At 40.7% G+C, this 17,690-nt stretch overlaps 2 protein-coding genes across 2 annotated transcripts; both read left to right on the top strand.

The window, feature by feature from the left end:
- Positions 1 to 564: 564 nt before the first annotated feature.
- Positions 565 to 7,508, top strand: LOC311490791 (alkaline phosphatase-like). The gene is made up of 11 exons (XM_084548490.1): positions 565 to 1,181; positions 1,865 to 1,981; positions 3,223 to 3,338; positions 3,577 to 3,751; positions 4,094 to 4,266; positions 4,390 to 4,515; positions 4,702 to 4,771; positions 5,464 to 5,599; positions 6,222 to 6,412; positions 6,536 to 6,652; positions 6,802 to 7,508. The coding sequence occupies exons 1-11, from the start codon at positions 1,106 to 1,108 to the stop codon at positions 7,068 to 7,070; spliced, it is 1,566 nt and encodes a 521-aa protein (XP_084404616.1). The 5' UTR covers positions 565 to 1,105; the 3' UTR covers positions 7,071 to 7,508.
- A 102-nt stretch (positions 7,509 to 7,610) lies between these two features.
- Positions 7,611 to 16,869, top strand: LOC311490842 (uncharacterized protein). The gene is made up of 9 exons (XM_084548568.1): positions 7,611 to 8,987; positions 9,914 to 10,066; positions 10,269 to 10,374; positions 10,655 to 10,778; positions 10,933 to 13,356; positions 13,766 to 13,934; positions 14,178 to 14,340; positions 14,448 to 14,580; positions 14,740 to 16,869. Exons 1-9 carry the CDS (start codon positions 8,923 to 8,925, stop codon positions 14,904 to 14,906), a joined length of 3,504 nt encoding a protein of 1,167 aa, XP_084404694.1. The 5' UTR covers positions 7,611 to 8,922; the 3' UTR covers positions 14,907 to 16,869.
- Positions 16,870 to 17,690: the final 821 nt, after the last annotated feature.

Here is a 17,690-nt window from a genome sequence, read left to right on the forward strand (position 1 = left end):
TAAATGCTGCCAGTGGCAAAGTGCACAAAGTCTCGGTCCACATGCTGACACTGACAAAAAACAACAACTGTGTGACCTTGTCTGAAGCACATGGCACATGTCAACTTATGAATGCTCAGGTGTGCTGTCAGGCCCACCTGTCCATACTCTGACTCACAAGTCATCAATTCATTTTGCCACAGAGTCACACAAGAGATTGTTAGAAAACTGTTGAAAAGAGGCTATCTATATTGTAGCCAGCTAAACCATGCGCTTAAGAGATTAGTTACGCCGCAATACAATGTAAGGTATCATAAAATGCTGTAACTAAAATGTGATTTATGGCGGCTATAAGACATTGACTTCAGCTCCTGCCGGTTAATATTCACCAGATAGCTGTATGTTACATCTATGTGTGTGTTTAAACTGTCCCGAGGCTAATAAACATAAAAAAAAATTACAAAATGGATTCATTATGTCACATTTAAAGTCAATCATTAATTAAGACTCAGGCCCAGTTTATTGTGTCATTTTAAGTATATTGCACTGGCAACACACTCTTCACAACAAAGTGCATCATTTTCACTCCTTGTGTAATGACAGCAAAAAAAGTTGAAAATAAAACGAAAAAATGCTGAAACTAAAATGAAAACTTTACGAAAATTTTAAACGATGCAATTAAATTCTGGTAGCAGTCTATCGTGACCGAAATGAGTAATGGGGCTTCATCTAAATGAAGAGACGCTAATTTAAATCAACTGTACAGCCAGATGCTAAACTAACCATCTTGAGAAACCCTCTCAGAACATTCCTCCATTTTCGAACACATTTGGCATCCGCAATGTTAGAGTTTACGCAGAGAATCACATAAATTCCAGTCTTGGCCACCCTTTTAATTACATAGTCTGTTTTGCCTATCACAAAGGGAATCTGTTGCAGGAGTGTGACACTTTTACTGCCATTTCACCTGCCCTCGGAGTGTGTGCGTGTATACATAACCTTGGGCTCGCACTATAAAGCTTCTTCGTGTGATCTTTGCACCTTGAGTGCAGCTATAAAGAGACATCTATGTGTGGAAAGGCGATCCTGCACTCGGTTTTCTTTTAATTCAGGTATCACCGGCACTATGGCCAGAAAACACAATTTCGTTTTTACTGGATTACTGATTTTCATTTCAGTGCAGTGGACCTTGTGCGTTAGAGGTAAGGGTCTCTCACACATTGCTGCTGTTTGGTGTCTACAGACATTAAGAATATTGTTCTCAAGTGACAACTTGATTTCAAGGACAAAGCAAAGACAGTGACGGGCACTCACTTCACTTATGAGTTTGTCAACTTGTACAAAATGTACGAGATGAAAAAGTAATGTTCAACTACCAGGAATGTTTTTCAGTTATTACTTATTAATTGATTAAACACTGAACTACTCTGCAGGATAATAGTGGCAAATATAACTAAATTAGCTCAACAGAAATGTGGCTATAGACAGAGAGATCAGTCAAATGTGCCCACTGATGTATGAAAAGAGTATAGTGTACAGTGTAAGGACTGCAGCATCAGTAAACACAGAGGAGAGTCAAGCTGCTGTCGATTGCAAATGGGGTCGTTCAACAAGGGAAAAAAGTAATAGCAAGGTCTGAAATGCTAGACAGTTGCGCCCACAAACTGAATGAATTCAGTGTAAAATAATTCATTCAGAGGCGAAAACATACTTAACATAAAGTTCACAGAAGTCTTGATCAATGTGCTTTTGGTAATTTACTTTGCTTTTAATGTCAGTGATACAAGAACTGCTCATTGTACACCTTTATAGATACAAAATAAAAGCATCAATGGGATGGTTCATATGCACAGGCCACATCATGTCGTTTCTGTCTTACTTATAGAAGAAGAGCTCCATGCTTACTACTGGAACAACCAGGCGAAGCAGGCGCTTCACGATGCCATGAATATTCAGCCTAATATGCACCAGGCCAAGAACCTCATCCTCTTCCTGGGGGACGGTGAGTCTGAAAAAGAATCTTTCCTACCATTTGAGTGTTTTTTGTTTTGTTTTTTTTTCCCCCTCCTTTCTACTTCTCCTCCTCCTTTTTAAGTTATTCAGGTGAAAAGAGTCTGTTGGACTCTAAACCCAGAGGATTTAATTGACCTCGAAACTCGTGGTTTTATTGGCAGAAGGAGATGAACGTTGACATCTGAACCCACGCATGGAGAGCCAGTCATAACAAAATGAACTTAAGCTAACCCACAGTCATGCATGTGTAGTCATTTCTTCCTGTAACCCTAGCTGATCTGAACACCAAAAAAAAAAAAAGGTACATTAGAGAGACTTTAGAGGGACTCTGAATCTGTGACTGAAGATTTCTTCAGAACTGAACAGTTTATAGTATAGCTATGACTAGAGAAAGCACAGTGTGTGACCTATCCTGGGTAAAGACACCTAACAAAGATAAGCTGATATTTTCTGATTGGCCGGCAACACGCGGACCCTTGACGTGACTACACACCTCAGGCACAGACAACATACTCCCTGCTGCTCTCTTCCTTCAATTCCCTAATGGCATTCAAGATCCGCCGCACAAAATACAAATTTATTGACGGATTTATAGACACAGCAATCTCCACTCCTATCTGCATGCTGACTGCAGCTATTCAAGCTTTTATCAGAGTTTGGGACTGATCAGTAACATATTGTAACCACGTTCAGTAGAGGTCAGGGTTTATGAAAACAAACTGCAAAGTTCAACGGTGATAATGATATACTGGCATTAGGCTGAAGGAATTGCTTATTCTACCTTAAAAATCAGCACTCTCCAGTAATTTAATGAATTTAGCATATTTGTGTTAAAACAGTTAACTTGACATCATCTGATTTTTATATTTTCAAAGGCAGACTTCATTTAATGGTATCTCTGATGACAGAAATGCAACTTAATGGCATGGCGTGTTGTTATACTTATTTAAGGTGCAGAATGAAAATGAAGCCAATGCTTCACCCCGTCTGAATCTGTCGTATGAAGTCATAAATAGATTTATTTTCCAAAGACAAAGCATCTTTATAATGCCGAGGCAATGAGGGATGTTCCCCACCATTTGTAACGGTAAATAACTCGGATGTCTTTCCCCAGCCTTCAAAATCCCTCATCAGCTGAGTCTCATGAAGTTCACAGAGCACAATGGCAGCTCTGTGCCTCTCCATGGCTGATGTCATCTACTCAAGTGTGTTTCCACATTCCACTTTCAGGTATGGGGGTACCGACGGTGACTGCTGCTCGTATCCTCAAAGGCCAGTTGGCAGGCAAATCCGGGGAGGAGACCAGTCTGGTTATGGATACCTTCCCGTACTTGGCACTATCTAAGGTCAGTCAAATCTTATCATGTTTAGACTGCTCAGCAGTATAGTGTCTTTGATCAACTCCATTAATACTTTTTATGGTGCTTCCAGGGAGTCGTAAATTAATAATTATTTTAAAGTAAGAATGCGCAGTTTTTAATTATGCAACGATTCTTTGCATATTATTGTATAGCCTAACTTTCTAATCCCAGAGATAAAAATGTTGATATTAATGCACGTGATATTATATTTGAACCCCCGCAGACGTACAATGTGGACCAGCAGATGCCAGACAGCGCTGGCACCGCGACAGCGTACTTATGCGGTGTGAAAGCCAACTACGGCACCCTGGGTGTCACTGCTGCGACACCACGGTACAACTGTAACGCTACCTTTGGGAATGAAGTCACATCTGTTCTGCACCGTGCCAAGCAAGCAGGTGGGGGAGACATTCACAAAGCTTTCACTGCATGTCTCAAACCCTGAGATACAGAGAAGTTCACAAAATAGTTTGGGAAATTTTGAAAAAATCACAGTACCGGCTCCCTAATTGGCACACAAACGTAGGAAATAAAATATACGTAGATTTGAAGTATCGTGTGGATGGGACAAAACATCAAAAGACTACATCAATTGTAGGTTTTCAAGCTAATGTGTCCAAAAATGTTAACCAAAGTCTTGTTGTGAAACTTCAGGGAGTGTAATCTGGAGATACAAAACACTGATTCTATGGAATATAAAATATGTAAGATGTTCACAAGAACTTTGGCATGTGTTTTAGGAAAATCGGTCGGAATCGTCACTACAACCAGAGTGCAGCACGCCTCTCCTGCTGCAGCCTACGCTCACATTGCCGAAAGAGGCTGGTATTCCGACTCTGACCTCCCCACTGACGCTCTCCCCAGTGGCTGCCATGACATTGCTTACCAGTTGGTTCACAACACAGAGATTAACGTAAGCTTTACATGTGCAGTATAAATCAAAGGGGCAGTATAAGGGCATGGAATCGACCTCATACTGGCTTAAAATGTATGACTATGAAACATAAATACACTTCGATCATGCGTCTCGATGCAGGTCATTCTTGGCGGAGGTCGTCAGTATATGTTTCCCAAAACCACGCAAGACCCAGAGTATCCAACGGAGAAAGGAGACCGAAATGATGGGCAGGATCTGACTTTGGAGTGGCTGAAAAACAAACCGGTAAACTGTAGCTTATACAGGCATCCAGTTCATGTTCAGTTCAGTTTATCCAAAAAGCAAAGCTACAACAAAGGCAACTGGACTGGTTCGACGCAAGCATACTCATCACTTTCAAGTTTGATCTCTCAACACTGCATACTGCATACTAAATTTTGCAATATTCTTGTCTTCATTCATGGCAAACAGAACGCTAAATATGTGTGGAACAAAGCCGACTTTGATGCTGTCAATCCTGCAACAACAGACTTCTTGATGGGTAAGATCAACTCTTCAGTTCACCAGTTATAGTGCGGAGTTTGGCTTTTTTTTTTTTTTACTTTATTGTCTGGATATACACCGATCAGTCACAACATTATGACCACCTTCCTAATATTGTGTAGGTCTCCCTTGTGCATCCAGAACTGTTCTGACTTATCAGAGAACTGACATGGGCCTTCTGAGGGTGTCCTGTGGTGTCTGGCAACAGAATGTTGTTAGTGGGGGCCTTTGGGTCCTATGAGTTGAGAGGAGGGGCCTCTGTGGATCATCCCACAGATACTTGATCAGTTTGGGATTAAGTGAATTTGGAGGTCATTAAGTTGTTCTTAAACAGTTTTTGTGTGTGTGCCTGTGTCAGGCTGCATCCTGCTGGGGATGGCTGCTGCCATCAAGGAGTGTCATTGCTATGGGGTGGGGGTGTCTGGTCTGATCTGGTCTAGGTGGGTGCTACATGTCTAAGTAACATTCACTTGAATGCCAGGTCCAAAGGTTTCCCAGCAGAATGGTCACAAGATGGTCAATGCTATTCACTTCTCCTGTCCGTGGTTATAATATTGTGGCTGATCGGTGTGTTGTTTAGAGACAACAACCTTTTCTTCAGAAACATTTTTAAAGTTGCTTTTTTTTTTTTTCTTTTTTTTTTTTTTTTGGTGATCAAAAGTGACGGCTGCTAATTCTTTCTGCATTTAGGTCTGTTTGAGCCCAAAGACTGTCGCTTTGAGCTGGACCGTGACCCGTCCATGGACCCTTCTCTTACAGAGATGACTGAGAAAGCAATTAAGATTCTCAGCAAGAACCCTAAGGGATTTTTCCTCTTTGTTGAAGATAAGCACAATAGTTTTCTTTTTTCTGTACCTCTTTCATGGGTAGCAAATAATCCATTAAACGTCTGATCAAGGTTAATGTTTGGATGAAAACCTCCAAATGATCAATTATACATAGATTTTGTAAATTGTCATGTGACAGGGGGAAGTCAAAAGTTCAAATCTATGTTCAGCATGCAGCAAACACACATTCTAAAGAGTCAGGGCTTATCTGCCTGGTGTAGAACTCTAACACAAGGTAGTAATGATTTACTTTGGGATTACACAGTTCATCAGTCAGTGGAAATTTTATTTTGGAAACCATGTCAGCTAGACTATACTATGTTTTGTCCTGCTCACAATAAAATTTCTATCAAATATTTCTGTTTAGGCAAACTGGGTGCATTTTTTCAATGTGGAGTATCTAACTTCTTTGTTTTTAATTAGACATAAGATCCAACATCCTACACTTCAAAAACAAGTGTGAATACGCAGTAAAATCATACTTTTCTGAGTCTATAATAACAGATTTTAGAAATGCTGTACAGGGGTATGAGTCGGACTCTGTAAATAAGACTCCTAATTATCATTTAGAGGAAGGATGTGGTTGTGACACTTACTGGTGACTTTCTTTTTGACTTTAAGGGGGAGAATTGACCATGCTCACCATGGAGGACAAGCAAAAAGGGCACTCCATGAAGCTGTGGAGTTTGACCGGGCAATCGGGCGAGCGGCTGAACTCACCAGCGAACTGGACACTCTGAGTGTAGTCACTGCTGACCACTCCCACGTGTTTGCTTTTGGGGGATATTCTGCAAGAGGAAACCCTGTTCTAGGTAAAATACACTTTTGGAAAACTATGAGAGCTGAGAAAAAAAGGCAGTTTTCAAACAAAACGTGAACAACATCTTATGTTTAAAACAAGCTGGTACATACCATTTTGCCCTGTTATTTTACAGGGGTGTCTAGTGGAAAGGGTACCGACAGCAAGCGCTTCACCACTACTGTGTATGGGAACGGACCAGGATACCAGATAGCCAATGGAACTCGCCCAGATGTGAATGAATCCATTTCATGTAAGCATGCACTGATATGCATTCTGACAAAGTAATAGAATAGCTCCATCTTGTGGTGTAAAACAATACCTACTACACAGATACAAAGGTAGGTCCCAGAACACTCTGATGTAACTAATATAATTCTCCTCTTTTTCATTTTCCTTCAGCGGGTAATGATTACCTTCAGCAGGCCGCCGTCCCTCTTGCGTCAGAGACCCACGGCACAGAGGATGTAGCCATCTTTGCCAAAGGTCCCATGTCACACCTTTTCCATGGGGTGCAGGAGCAGAACTACATTGCACACGTCATGGCTTACGCCGCCTGTATAGAGCCGTACGAGAACTGCAAACTCGAGCTCAACCACGCAGCAACGGCCCACCCCAGCCTGCTGCTCCTTCTGAGCGGCCTTCTTCTCCGCACACTCTGGTCCGTCTGAGCCTCTGGAGAATTTGTCCTGAACCTTGAATAACTGTGTTATCTGAGATTTTGTTAAAAACTTAAATTATTCTTTACACTGTGGGTTTTTTTTCTTTGCAAAACTTTGCCTTTTTGAATAATTTATACGTGTTCAGATAATCTTGTTGTAAAGACATTACTGTTTTAACTGCATAAAGACATGACTAAATTGAGCGTATGTATATGATAATATGGTTGCAATTATTTTTGAAATACTTTGAATAAATAAGTGACTTCCCTAATTTAACTCCTTTTATATTTCAAAATTAAATACTCTTGCACGTTTATTTGTTTATTTAAAAAGGATCCCCATTAGCTGACGCCAAGGCGCCAGCTAGTCTTCCTGGGGTCCAGTCAGTAATATTTAATAGTGCACTACAAGCATTACGATCTCAAGCAGTCAAGTAATCATAAAATATATAAAAATGAAAAAAACACAAAACAAGACAATATACAGTCATGTGTCACATAACCCAACCTCATGCAAGTAGGATGATGATCTAATTATGGTATTCCTATCAAATACATTCTTAATCTTCTTTTAAAACCAGCCTTTCCCTTAATTTCACGAACCTCACCTGGAAGAGTGTTCCAAAACGCAATTGACCTATAAAATACTGACAACTTCATAGAGTCAGACTTAGGTAGTGGTAGAGTAATCAGTCCACTATTCGCCCCTCGAGTGTTATAAAAATGAGTATTTGAGCAGTACATTATATTATTATAAAAGAATTTAGGAGTCTGGGTATTAATTATTACGTCAGTATGTTGCTACTGAGAGATCAGTTTATAGTCTACAAAATAGATTGTCCACAATAGTGTGTGTGTTCATGTAGTACACGAAAGACTGAGCATTCCAGTTTTACTTCTGTCAGTCAATTAATACAAATTTCCAAGAGGGTATAACAAAGTAGTGAACAAAAATTGGAAATGGTGTGGTGAAGTGTAATAGGGGACTGACTCCACACATTTATTTTTTTTATTCACGTGGAAATAGTAGGTTTCAGGCTGGGTTCTGTAAAGTGTCTTCAGCCAATTTTTCGAATTACACTATTTTCAAAAACCATGTTATTATATTGTTCAGTTTATGTTGAATCAGCGTAAGAAAGGTGGCAATGCAACCGTACACATGCAGTTTGTGGTGCTGGTGAACTGCATTAAATTAAACTCTTAAGTTTTTCTCTTATCTAGCGTAGCCCACCGACTGAAAATAATTCTTAAACATAATACAACTCAACTAATACAAATCACAACCTCCAAAATGAAAACATAGTTGAATCAACAGCTCTCTCAGTTATTTTAAACTAATGCTGATTACTTTCATGAGGCAAAGATTTAGTGAAAGTTTGATTAAGTGATATGATTTAAACAGAAACTCCCAGGTGAGAGTCGATTTAATACGTGAAACTGGGGTTAACGTCTCACCTGATTGGTGGAACGTTGTCCAATCAGAGACGCCTGTGGGCGGAACTTCCGCCTTCTAGTGGGTTTCCGTATTTGGAGGGAAGTTTAACCTAAACAGTTGCGCATTTTCATTACTAGAAAACATACGTCTGTAATCAGTTAACCTGTGAATATTTTAAGAGTTTGAAAATTGCGCCCAGATCTTAATTTGAGGCGCAGAACTAAGGTTTAAGTGAATGTATTAGCGGCTAGTTTTGCAGAAGGACGTAGTTTAAATGTGTGCAAGCAGTGGTTATGTTTCTGCAGCTGCTCAGTCGTTGTTAGCTCCGTGTGTTAGCCTTAACCTCAAACGCATCCGTAGCTTCATGAGATAACGCGTTAGATGCGGATACTAATTTAGATGATTTCTAAACTTAATAACGAAGGCAATGGACCGAAACACGGGGAGGCTGGAAAGTCAGCTGTGTAAAGCGGTGAATGATGGAGAGCCCAGGTTTGGTTCAGCCCTCTTTCCTCTTTGTTTTGCCCAGACATGTCCTCTGAAGTCTGAATATGGTGCCTCCTTTCGGCACCATTTTCGGCTGTGTCTAGCTACGCAGGCATCTGTTTTTTTTTTATTTTTTATTAACTATTTCTTAGTTCTTGTTGTTATTTGTATGGGATATCTGTATAGTATAACATAGTATATACGCTAACAATGTATAATTCTTCCCCACCACAGTGACAAGAGATAATATAAGATACAACTGTATTAATAGCAAAGGAAATTCCTGAGCCTGATGATGCTTGCAGAACAAATAACAGTAAATAGAGCAAAATAACAATAAACTTGATAAAAAGTATGCAATATAGGAAAAAAACATAGACTATAAGTAAGGTGTTCAAGCTTTAAAATGCTAGAACCAGTGCCTGATGGACTATTGAACACCATACGTGGTTTTTGCAGCAGTGAAGAGTATTGCACATGGTATTCATGAACAAATTACAGTGGTATTGCAGATTGATACTGTGCTTGATTGGAAATATATTGCAGAAAAATAGAATAAAAATACACAATGTTTATAATCAGTGTTCCTGGCTCTCCTCCTTACCAGGAGTTATACACTTTAATGGCCATTGGTAAGAACTATGTCATTTGGTCCAACTCTACCATTCCCAGTCCAGTCCCAGGACAAAGCCTGTTTTCCATATGCTTGTCAAGTCTGTTGGCATCAGCTGTCTTAACCCTGCTGCCCCAGCACACTACAGCGTATGAGACAAAGCTCATTTCAACACAGTGATAGACCATGTGCAGCATGGTTTTGCAGACACCAAAGGACCTGAATCTCCTGATGGAGAGCCCTAGATAATATTAAATTTCAGTTTATATATTTATTGTGTGAGTTGTAACAGATGTAACAGATCTTTCTTCCTTTACAGAGCTGTGCAACTGCTGCTCTCACAGGGTGCAAGCCCTGACCTTGTGGGTAGTAAAGGGGTGGCTGCAATGCACTTGGCGGTGGGCAAGGAGACTGAGAAGAATACACGCTGCTTGAAAATGTTGCTGCAACATGGAGCAAACCCCAATATCAGGTATAGTTAGAAACACGGTGAAATTAAGCTACATCACAGATATCCATTTATCTAGGAATATTTTTAAAGTTACTGTGGATCAGATTGATTAATGTGGTATATAAATAATATATAAAGTTTGCCAGATATTTTAAATCACGCTTTGCCACATAAAAACTGCAGCGACCAATGATGGTTGGTTAATGTTTTTTTTTTCTCCCAGGTCATCAGATGGCTTGACTCCTCTTCATGTTGCTGCACTGTGGGGATGTTATCAAAATCTTAAGCTGCTCTTGATGAATGGAGGGAACCCAAACATTAAAGATAATGTAAGGATTGTTTTCAGCTTTATTGATCATTCCCTGTAAGTGTTTTTTTTTTTTTTTCCGGCAGCCAAGAGGGACATCAGGAGTCAGTTTGTAGTTAAATATACAGATACACTCTATACACAGAAATGTTTGCATGATCAGTTGTTAATGGTAAATTTCTCAGTGCATCTGTATTAGAGCTGATTCAATATAGAGACATAGAGAATAGGTGAGGTGTAACAAGGTGACTGCTAATGACTTTGTTTTCTTTACCTTTTTCATATTTTTTTTGTTTATACAGGAAGGGAACACACCAAAGCAGCTGGCGGAGCAACAGGAAAATCAAAAATGTGCTCATCTCCTTCAGGAATACCAGATCAGCTCAGTGGAGACTGAGGAGGATGATTTGCCACAGTTCCAGTACTGTAAGATTTGTCTTTGAAAGCTTTGTCTTGTAGGGGACTACATAACAATCCTCATTTCCTAAAAAAAAACTTACATTTGATTATCCAATTTCCATCCTCAATTTTCGTCTTTGTTGGTACAATGTTAATTTATTATCCTCTTTTCTCTCCACAGCTGTGTATTCAGAGCACACAGACACATCCAGCTATCCAGAATCGGACTATAGCTTCAGTTCCCACTCATCAATGATAAGTGAATTTGGTGAAGCTCCAATGAGCAGCACTAGGCGGTCGTCATTTTTCAACCTGTACAACATTCACTGGAGACCAAGTGGCAGAGAAATATATGACAGACCGTCTGGTCCGTCCATACTCTCAAGCACTCGCATGTCTGCGGTGGAACCTGGAGCTGTGATGTCGATTCTTAAAGAGGATGATTTATGTACTGGTGACGGCACGGTCAAATCAGAAGCAAATAAACATTCTGCTGCAAAAGATGGCACAGTGTCTCCTTCCAGAAGAGACACCCTTCCAGCATTTTTCTCCAAGCAAACAATTCGGAAGAGTGTGAGCTTCAGAGATGTGGATGAATATTTCCCCGTCTTCAGTCCTGAATCACCCAAAGAGGGTCCCGCTGTTGATGACAGCCAGCGCACCAGCCGCTTAGCTTTTGACATGACTGAGTACCCTGATTTCCTGCATTCAGAGCGTATGGCCACTGTTTTGCACAAGCAGGGCATCGACGTCACATCGCCAGATCACGTCTATGTTTTCTGTAGGGCTAGCAGTAGTAGCACAGAAGAGGACTTGGAGAAAACGGTCATGAGTCACTGTGCTTTTGATGAACAGGAGGGGGAAAATGTAAAAGAGGATCAAGGGAATATACCTGAACATCAAGTACATTTCACTGTTGGCAGCAGTAGCAGTGGGACTAGTAGCAGCCATTATAGTAGCTGTGAGAGTGATCATTACACTAGCGCTCTGGAGGCTTCCATACACCCGCGGCATCATTTACTCCCTGCGGTAGAGGAGGTTTCTGCTGGGGCTGGAACTGACAGAATGACTCAGATTTCTACTGATTCTGAGTCTGAATTTATAAAGCTAGATGGAAATGTTCCACATGTTGAAGAAGAACCTAAGATGGTTACAGAATCTGACACTAAAGAGTCTTTACCAGGCATGCTTGAGAAAATGAACTTGTCTGAAGTAAAACACTCGAACAATTATGTATTGGATGCTTGTAGTGGTGTTGTTGTAGATACTTCAAGCAACGGAGGTATTAACAAGCCAGTAGCAGCCACCAGATCTGAGGGAATTGCAGCTTTAGAAGAAAAGGTTGACCTTTCATTCACTCCCAGTCCTTTTGTGACAGGCAGAACGCGCTCGAGGTTGAGTCGTTGCTCACTGCGAACGAGCAGAACCCCTGAGAGCCTCTTCTCCACGTCTACTCTATTTGGGGAGGCCCTGCCTACACCGGTTCGAACTCGCCGACAGACACCCAGATCTCAAAGCTCTAAGGACTTTTACGGCTCATCACCTGCACTTTGTTGTCAACCATCCCATTCAACAGGGAGTAGCACAGGTGGAGACTCCTTGCCGGGGGATTGCCAGGACACACAGTCCAGCACTCTTGAAGCCACTTCAAGTGTTAATGATAGTCAAGCTGATACACTCATCCTTTCTAAAAAGGTATCGGACTCTGCTGACGAATCACAGACCTTGTGTGATACAGTTGTGCTAGAGAAAAACCAGGATAATTCAGTTGATGCTTATGAAAGAAACCTTGCAGAGGTCATTCTTGCTATGCGACAACAGAACGGAGATCCAGCTGAAGGTAGGGAATTTCTGACTGATGATCTGACAAGTGCAGATGAAATAACTACAAAGGACAATGGGCATGATGCCCCCGGTGAGAACCAGGTAGATGACCTACAAAACAAAGATGGCTGGATAACTGAGGACTGGACCTCTCAGACTGAATCTGTGTCGTCATCTTCAAGCTCCAGTTATTTTTCCCCAAGGAGGTCCAGGGAAGACTCTGACCCTACTTGCACTCCAGGCACCGGATGCACCCCAAGGTACAGCATGAGTAGGCTGTCAAGTTGCCGCAGGCCTCAGAGTCTGGCTAACCTGTCTTACACCCCGGGAGGACGTCCACATATTCTGGATCTGGACGAACCCGTGGAGTACCTGTACACTGATGCAGAACAGGGCCACAAACTAATTGAGACCCACGTTCCGCCAAACGCTGACACCTCACTCAGTTCCAGCATGAGTACCACAAGCAGCGAGGAGACCATTCTTTATGACTGGCGCTCCTTACAGACTGACATGACGAGCAACAAAGGAAAGGAGAATGAGAAACCCCAGGTGGTGGTACAGAGGGAAGAAAGTGTTGTGTGCGAGGACGGTGTGTTGCCAGGAATCAAAGGACTGACCGACAAGGAGCTGAGGTTGAGGCTAATGGAGCTGGGGGAGAGTCCAGGTCCTATCAGCAGCCGTACCAGGCCCACCTACATCCGAAGGCTGGGCCGCCTGTTACAGGAGACAAAGTCCCAATCACAGCATCAACAGAAGCATCCAGATCAGCCGCAAACAGGTAAGCCCTGGCCTCGTTATTCAAAGTTGCTGATTGCTAGCCGAGCTTGACCTTTGATTAGATAATGATATTATTTCTGAGCTTGTGGTTTGTCTCGAGTTTTGGGTTAAGATAGAGTGTGTGTTTCAGAATTTAGTAAAAACGAAATGCTTAGGATTCATATTCATAATTCTATTGCTGTTTAAATCAATGTTTATTAAGTTCTGGCCTTTAGTTGACAGTGACTCATTTTAAGACGCATGAAATTGGAAAATTAAACTCATTATTCGGTCTTGAAGCTCACCACTATTGTTGGGGGATTCAATCACTTTGTGGGTATATTAGATTAGAACCACTGAACGAGTGACGAATGAGGGCTATTGATACACCACTGACATTTTCCGTTCTTTCTTTTTTTTTACTTCTGTAGATTTGGCCTATAGTCCAGAATTGTGTCAGGTCCTGCAGACCTTCAAGCTGCCTGATTGCCAGGGTGACGAGCAGGCTTTGTGCCAGCAGTTTGATCAACCAGATCAGAACAGGAAATGGAGAGAAGGCATAATCAAGTCCAGCTTCAACTACCTGCTGCTTGACCCGAGGTTCTCATTTTGACTTGTTTTGGTTTTGTACGGGGCAGTGATGCCAGTGCTCCCAGAAAAGTTGTTATGGGACTGTCCCAACAGTTTTTTAGTTCATCATTTATTTTCCATGAAATTGGTTTTAATAACTGTAGTAAGGAAAGGCTACTATAAATGTGTGAATCATTATCAGATCTCTCTTGAAGCAAAGTTGATAGCGATAGAGATAATTAAATGGATTTTTTTCTTCTTCTTCTTCTTCAGAGTGACAAAAAACCTCCCCTTCCGCAGTCAAAACATGACTCCACACGAGTGTTTCGAGACTTTTGTCCGCGCTATATTTTACGTGGGCAAAGGAAAGCGCTCCCGCCCCTACAGTCACCTTTACGAGGCTTTAGAGTACTATAAAGGGGACAAGACCTCCAAGGTAAGGCAATGTACACTGATCGGTCTTAATTCACCAGATTCAAGTAAACTTTAACTGAGCTGTAAAAGTTTGCGTTTAAAACATGGATCCTCTCTTCTCCGTGACAGAAACTGTGCCTCAAAGTGCAGCACATCCTTCAGGTGTGGAACGCCGACCAGGGCGTCATCTCTCTGCACTGTTTTCAGAATGTTATTCCGGTGGAGGCTTATACAAGAGAGGCCTGCATGGTGGAGGCCATCGGTGAGTACAAGCCGGGTGAAACTGGGCACTGATGATGTCTGCCGTATGAATACCCAGTCTTGATCTTTACAGTTTTCAATTGGCTTGTACAAAAATGCAGCACACTTGCACACAGCTCTTTTTCCTGTCGGTAACCAGTTAGTTCTCCACTTGTTCCAGGTTTGAAGATGCTCACCAACCAGAAGCGAGGGGATTTCTATGGTGTAGTGTCCAACTGGCAGGCGAAGAGGAAACGGGAACTCGGCATCCACCTGCTGTACCGAGCCATGCAAATCTTCCTGGCTGAGGGTGAGAGGCAGCTCAGACCGGCAGACATCAGACAGTAGGGACGCTCACTGGAAAAGGTGCACAAACTGCTGCAAAACGTCAGCGCACAGACGTGAAAATACCACTAGTTTAGCGTACAAAGTACTCCTGTGTTGGTCATGAGTGCGGTGACGTTTAAAACGTCCAGAGGTTTTGAGGTGTTGGAGTCTGCTGTAAATAAACTCTGATCTCTTAAACTCCAAAGATATCCTGTGTCACATTAGGGCATCTAAAAACCAGTCATTCACCATCATTTTTTTAAAGACTTCCTTAAATTTTTCCATGAAGCACTGTGCAGTAAAAAAAGAAAGTCATGAAAATGGACGCCAAGTAAAAATAATGTAATATTCAGTTGTAAGAACGCTTTGCTTTTTGCAAAGCTTGTTATTGTTTTGGTTCTTTTTACAGCAGAATCTTTTTTCTGGTCCTGATTTTTAAATAAAAAAACTGTGTATATGTCAGGGTAAGATGAATTTTTATGTATCCGAGTGTTAGTGGCAGAATGTCTCCCTATGGGAGACCTATGAAAATGAGTAAATTTAAATTGGTCACGATAGTCTTGATTTGAATATCCGCCCAGCCCCATGTGACGTTTTCCAGGTAATCTTTTTTTAACTAGCAGGTTTAGATCTGTTTGCCTCTCTGCTTAGTGATTCCACTTTCGAACCTGTGTATTATGCATTAGTTTCTTTTTGTATGTATCTACTGTATGTATTCTTTGTATGTCTTGGAGGTGTTTTTTGTCAAAGCCTTTCCTTTTATCTCCTTACATGATTCTGCAAAGAGGTAACTTTGCCAGAAAAGAAAAATAATTATTACATAGTTATTTTGCCAAAACATTCTTCTCACCTGTTGTACCATGACTCTGTTGAAATTGATCTACATCCCAGTTCAGGTGCATTTCAGTTTCATTGAATCAGCTGTGTGACAGCACACACAAACAAGTTGATAAATAATGGGTTCAAAAAAAAAAAATCCAAAGATGCTCACAGAGTGGTTCAAACAAAGGCATTTAATCAGGTTTCTTTTCTATTGTTAAAAAATGTAATTTGTTTTGCCAGTTTTATTTCTGTTAAAAAAATGACATTACACGCAGTCGTATGATCATTCCCAATAGTAAACATTGTATGTAAACTATTCAGAATAATCAGAAGTAGAAGCATTATGTTTTAGTTTGTAGGAAGATTTGCAAGAGTTTAGCAGGACTGGTTGATCAGCTTGTAAAATAAACATGAACAATGAAACATAATCCCAAATTTAAGGCATTTTGTCTCACACATTTTTTTATAAGTTAAAGTCCAGGGCAGTCGGACTCCCAATCGGTCGTTGTTTCCTCAGGTTTTTATAATTGACGAGTTGTCATGAAGCTGCACATATTATTTTTTTTTTCTATCACACAAAGACAAGACAATAAGCTGCAAACATGAATTTGCATTTTTAGAAAAATATAATTGCTTACATGCAAAACCTCAGGTTAAAAATCAAAGCATTAGATTTTTGTATGTTGTCTGACAAAGAGCACTTTTAAATCCCTAACCCTAACCCTGTCGGTTGCATGGAAAAAATGATCTACAGTATATTAATTGAACTCCAGTATGAAAAAACTCTGCAGATGTTTCATTTCAGCCTTCAGGTTTTAATTATTCTGAAAATAAAGAATATTGACTGTAACCTATATTGGACATGTTGTTAGACTGATTTGTCATGTGTAGCATCCATTTTTTTGTTTTTTTACTGTGATCATGTTAATTATTTGTTCTTTCACTTTCCTCTCTTTGCATTAAGTAGGATTATAGAAAACAGAAGAAATAAATCTGAACTGTATAAGTATTCGCTCCTCTCCGTGTCCTGTTGTTTGGTGTCCCTCTAGTGGACAAAGGAAGTCATTAACTTTGTTCCTCATTATGGAACTTCATACACTACAGTACCAGGTTCTCATCTACTACCTTGCCTGCTGTTAATATGAGAAATAATTATTTCACGGAGACCTCTTAATTGTGATTAAGACTAAAATAACTATTTAACAAGATATTCAAAATCTTTTTGACAATCATGAGTTTATTTAAATAATCGCAGAGACACAGTTTGTGCAGAAGGGCTTCAGTTGCCTTGTTCCAGCAACAAAAAAGTAAAATTAGACATTAATAGTGTGTGGAGCATCTTTGCAAGAATGACTTTTAAAAGATGCAAATGAAACTTTGGAAGAATGGCCTTTAAGTTCTGTCATCATGACTCATTCGGTTTCAGCTACAGCTTCAGTTATAAGCGTCACATGGCCTCCACTAAACTCCGTTCCTGCCTGGTGTCTATCCTGAAGCTCTGTGACCTAACTGACACATTAAATTATCTCAGAAGGCCCGCATATCTATTCTGAGTAATTGCTTTTTCATGGCCACATTTCACAATTTAAATCTCTTTAGATAACGGTGTCAGAAATGTGCGGGGGGGGGGGGGGGGGGGGGGGAACTACAGTGCAGAACAGACGGCCATAAAAATAGAGGTACGTCTAAAAATATCTTAACGCACACTGTATTATTTCAGGAGCTTAGTTATGACCCGCGTGGTGCATAAATGAAACTAAAAGACCACATGAAGAGGGGCTTTCCAGTTGCAGCACTAGCACTATTCTTAATCTATGCTGGTCAAGAAGTGGTTATAGTATAGAATCAGCACTCTTTGCGTTTTTCACTGAAACACTAAGTTCCTAGTAGAAAAAAAAACATCTAATTCAGACAATAGACATTAGTCAACTATGAAAAACTGTTTTATAGTAAACTAAATGGAGTAAGACATTTACAAACTTA

Source organism: Chelon labrosus, assembly GCF_963514085.1.
Source record: "Chelon labrosus genome assembly, chromosome: 7".
In the NCBI taxonomy this organism is placed as follows: Eukaryota; Metazoa; Chordata; class Actinopteri; order Mugiliformes; family Mugilidae; genus Chelon; species Chelon labrosus.

Excerpts from the sequence above, each read along its gene's own strand:
- LOC311490791 (XM_084548490.1), top strand. The coding sequence starts at position 1,106 with ATGGCCAGAAAACACAATTTCGTTTTTACTGGATTACTGATTTTCATT. Across the intron at positions 4,516-4,701 it reads AGTGGCTGAAAAACAAACCG|AACGCTAAATATGTGTGGAA; the intron begins GTAAACTGTAGC and ends CATGGCAAACAG. Across the intron at positions 4,772-5,463 it reads AACAACAGACTTCTTGATGG|GTCTGTTTGAGCCCAAAGAC; the intron begins GTAAGATCAACT and ends TTCTGCATTTAG.
- LOC311490842 (XM_084548568.1), top strand. The coding sequence starts at position 8,923 with ATGGACCGAAACACGGGGAGGCTGGAAAGTCAGCTGTGTAAAGCGGTG. Across the intron at positions 10,067-10,268 it reads GGAGCAAACCCCAATATCAG|GTCATCAGATGGCTTGACTC; the intron begins GTATAGTTAGAA and ends TTTTTCTCCCAG. Across the intron at positions 13,357-13,765 it reads TCCAGATCAGCCGCAAACAG|ATTTGGCCTATAGTCCAGAA; the intron begins GTAAGCCCTGGC and ends TTACTTCTGTAG.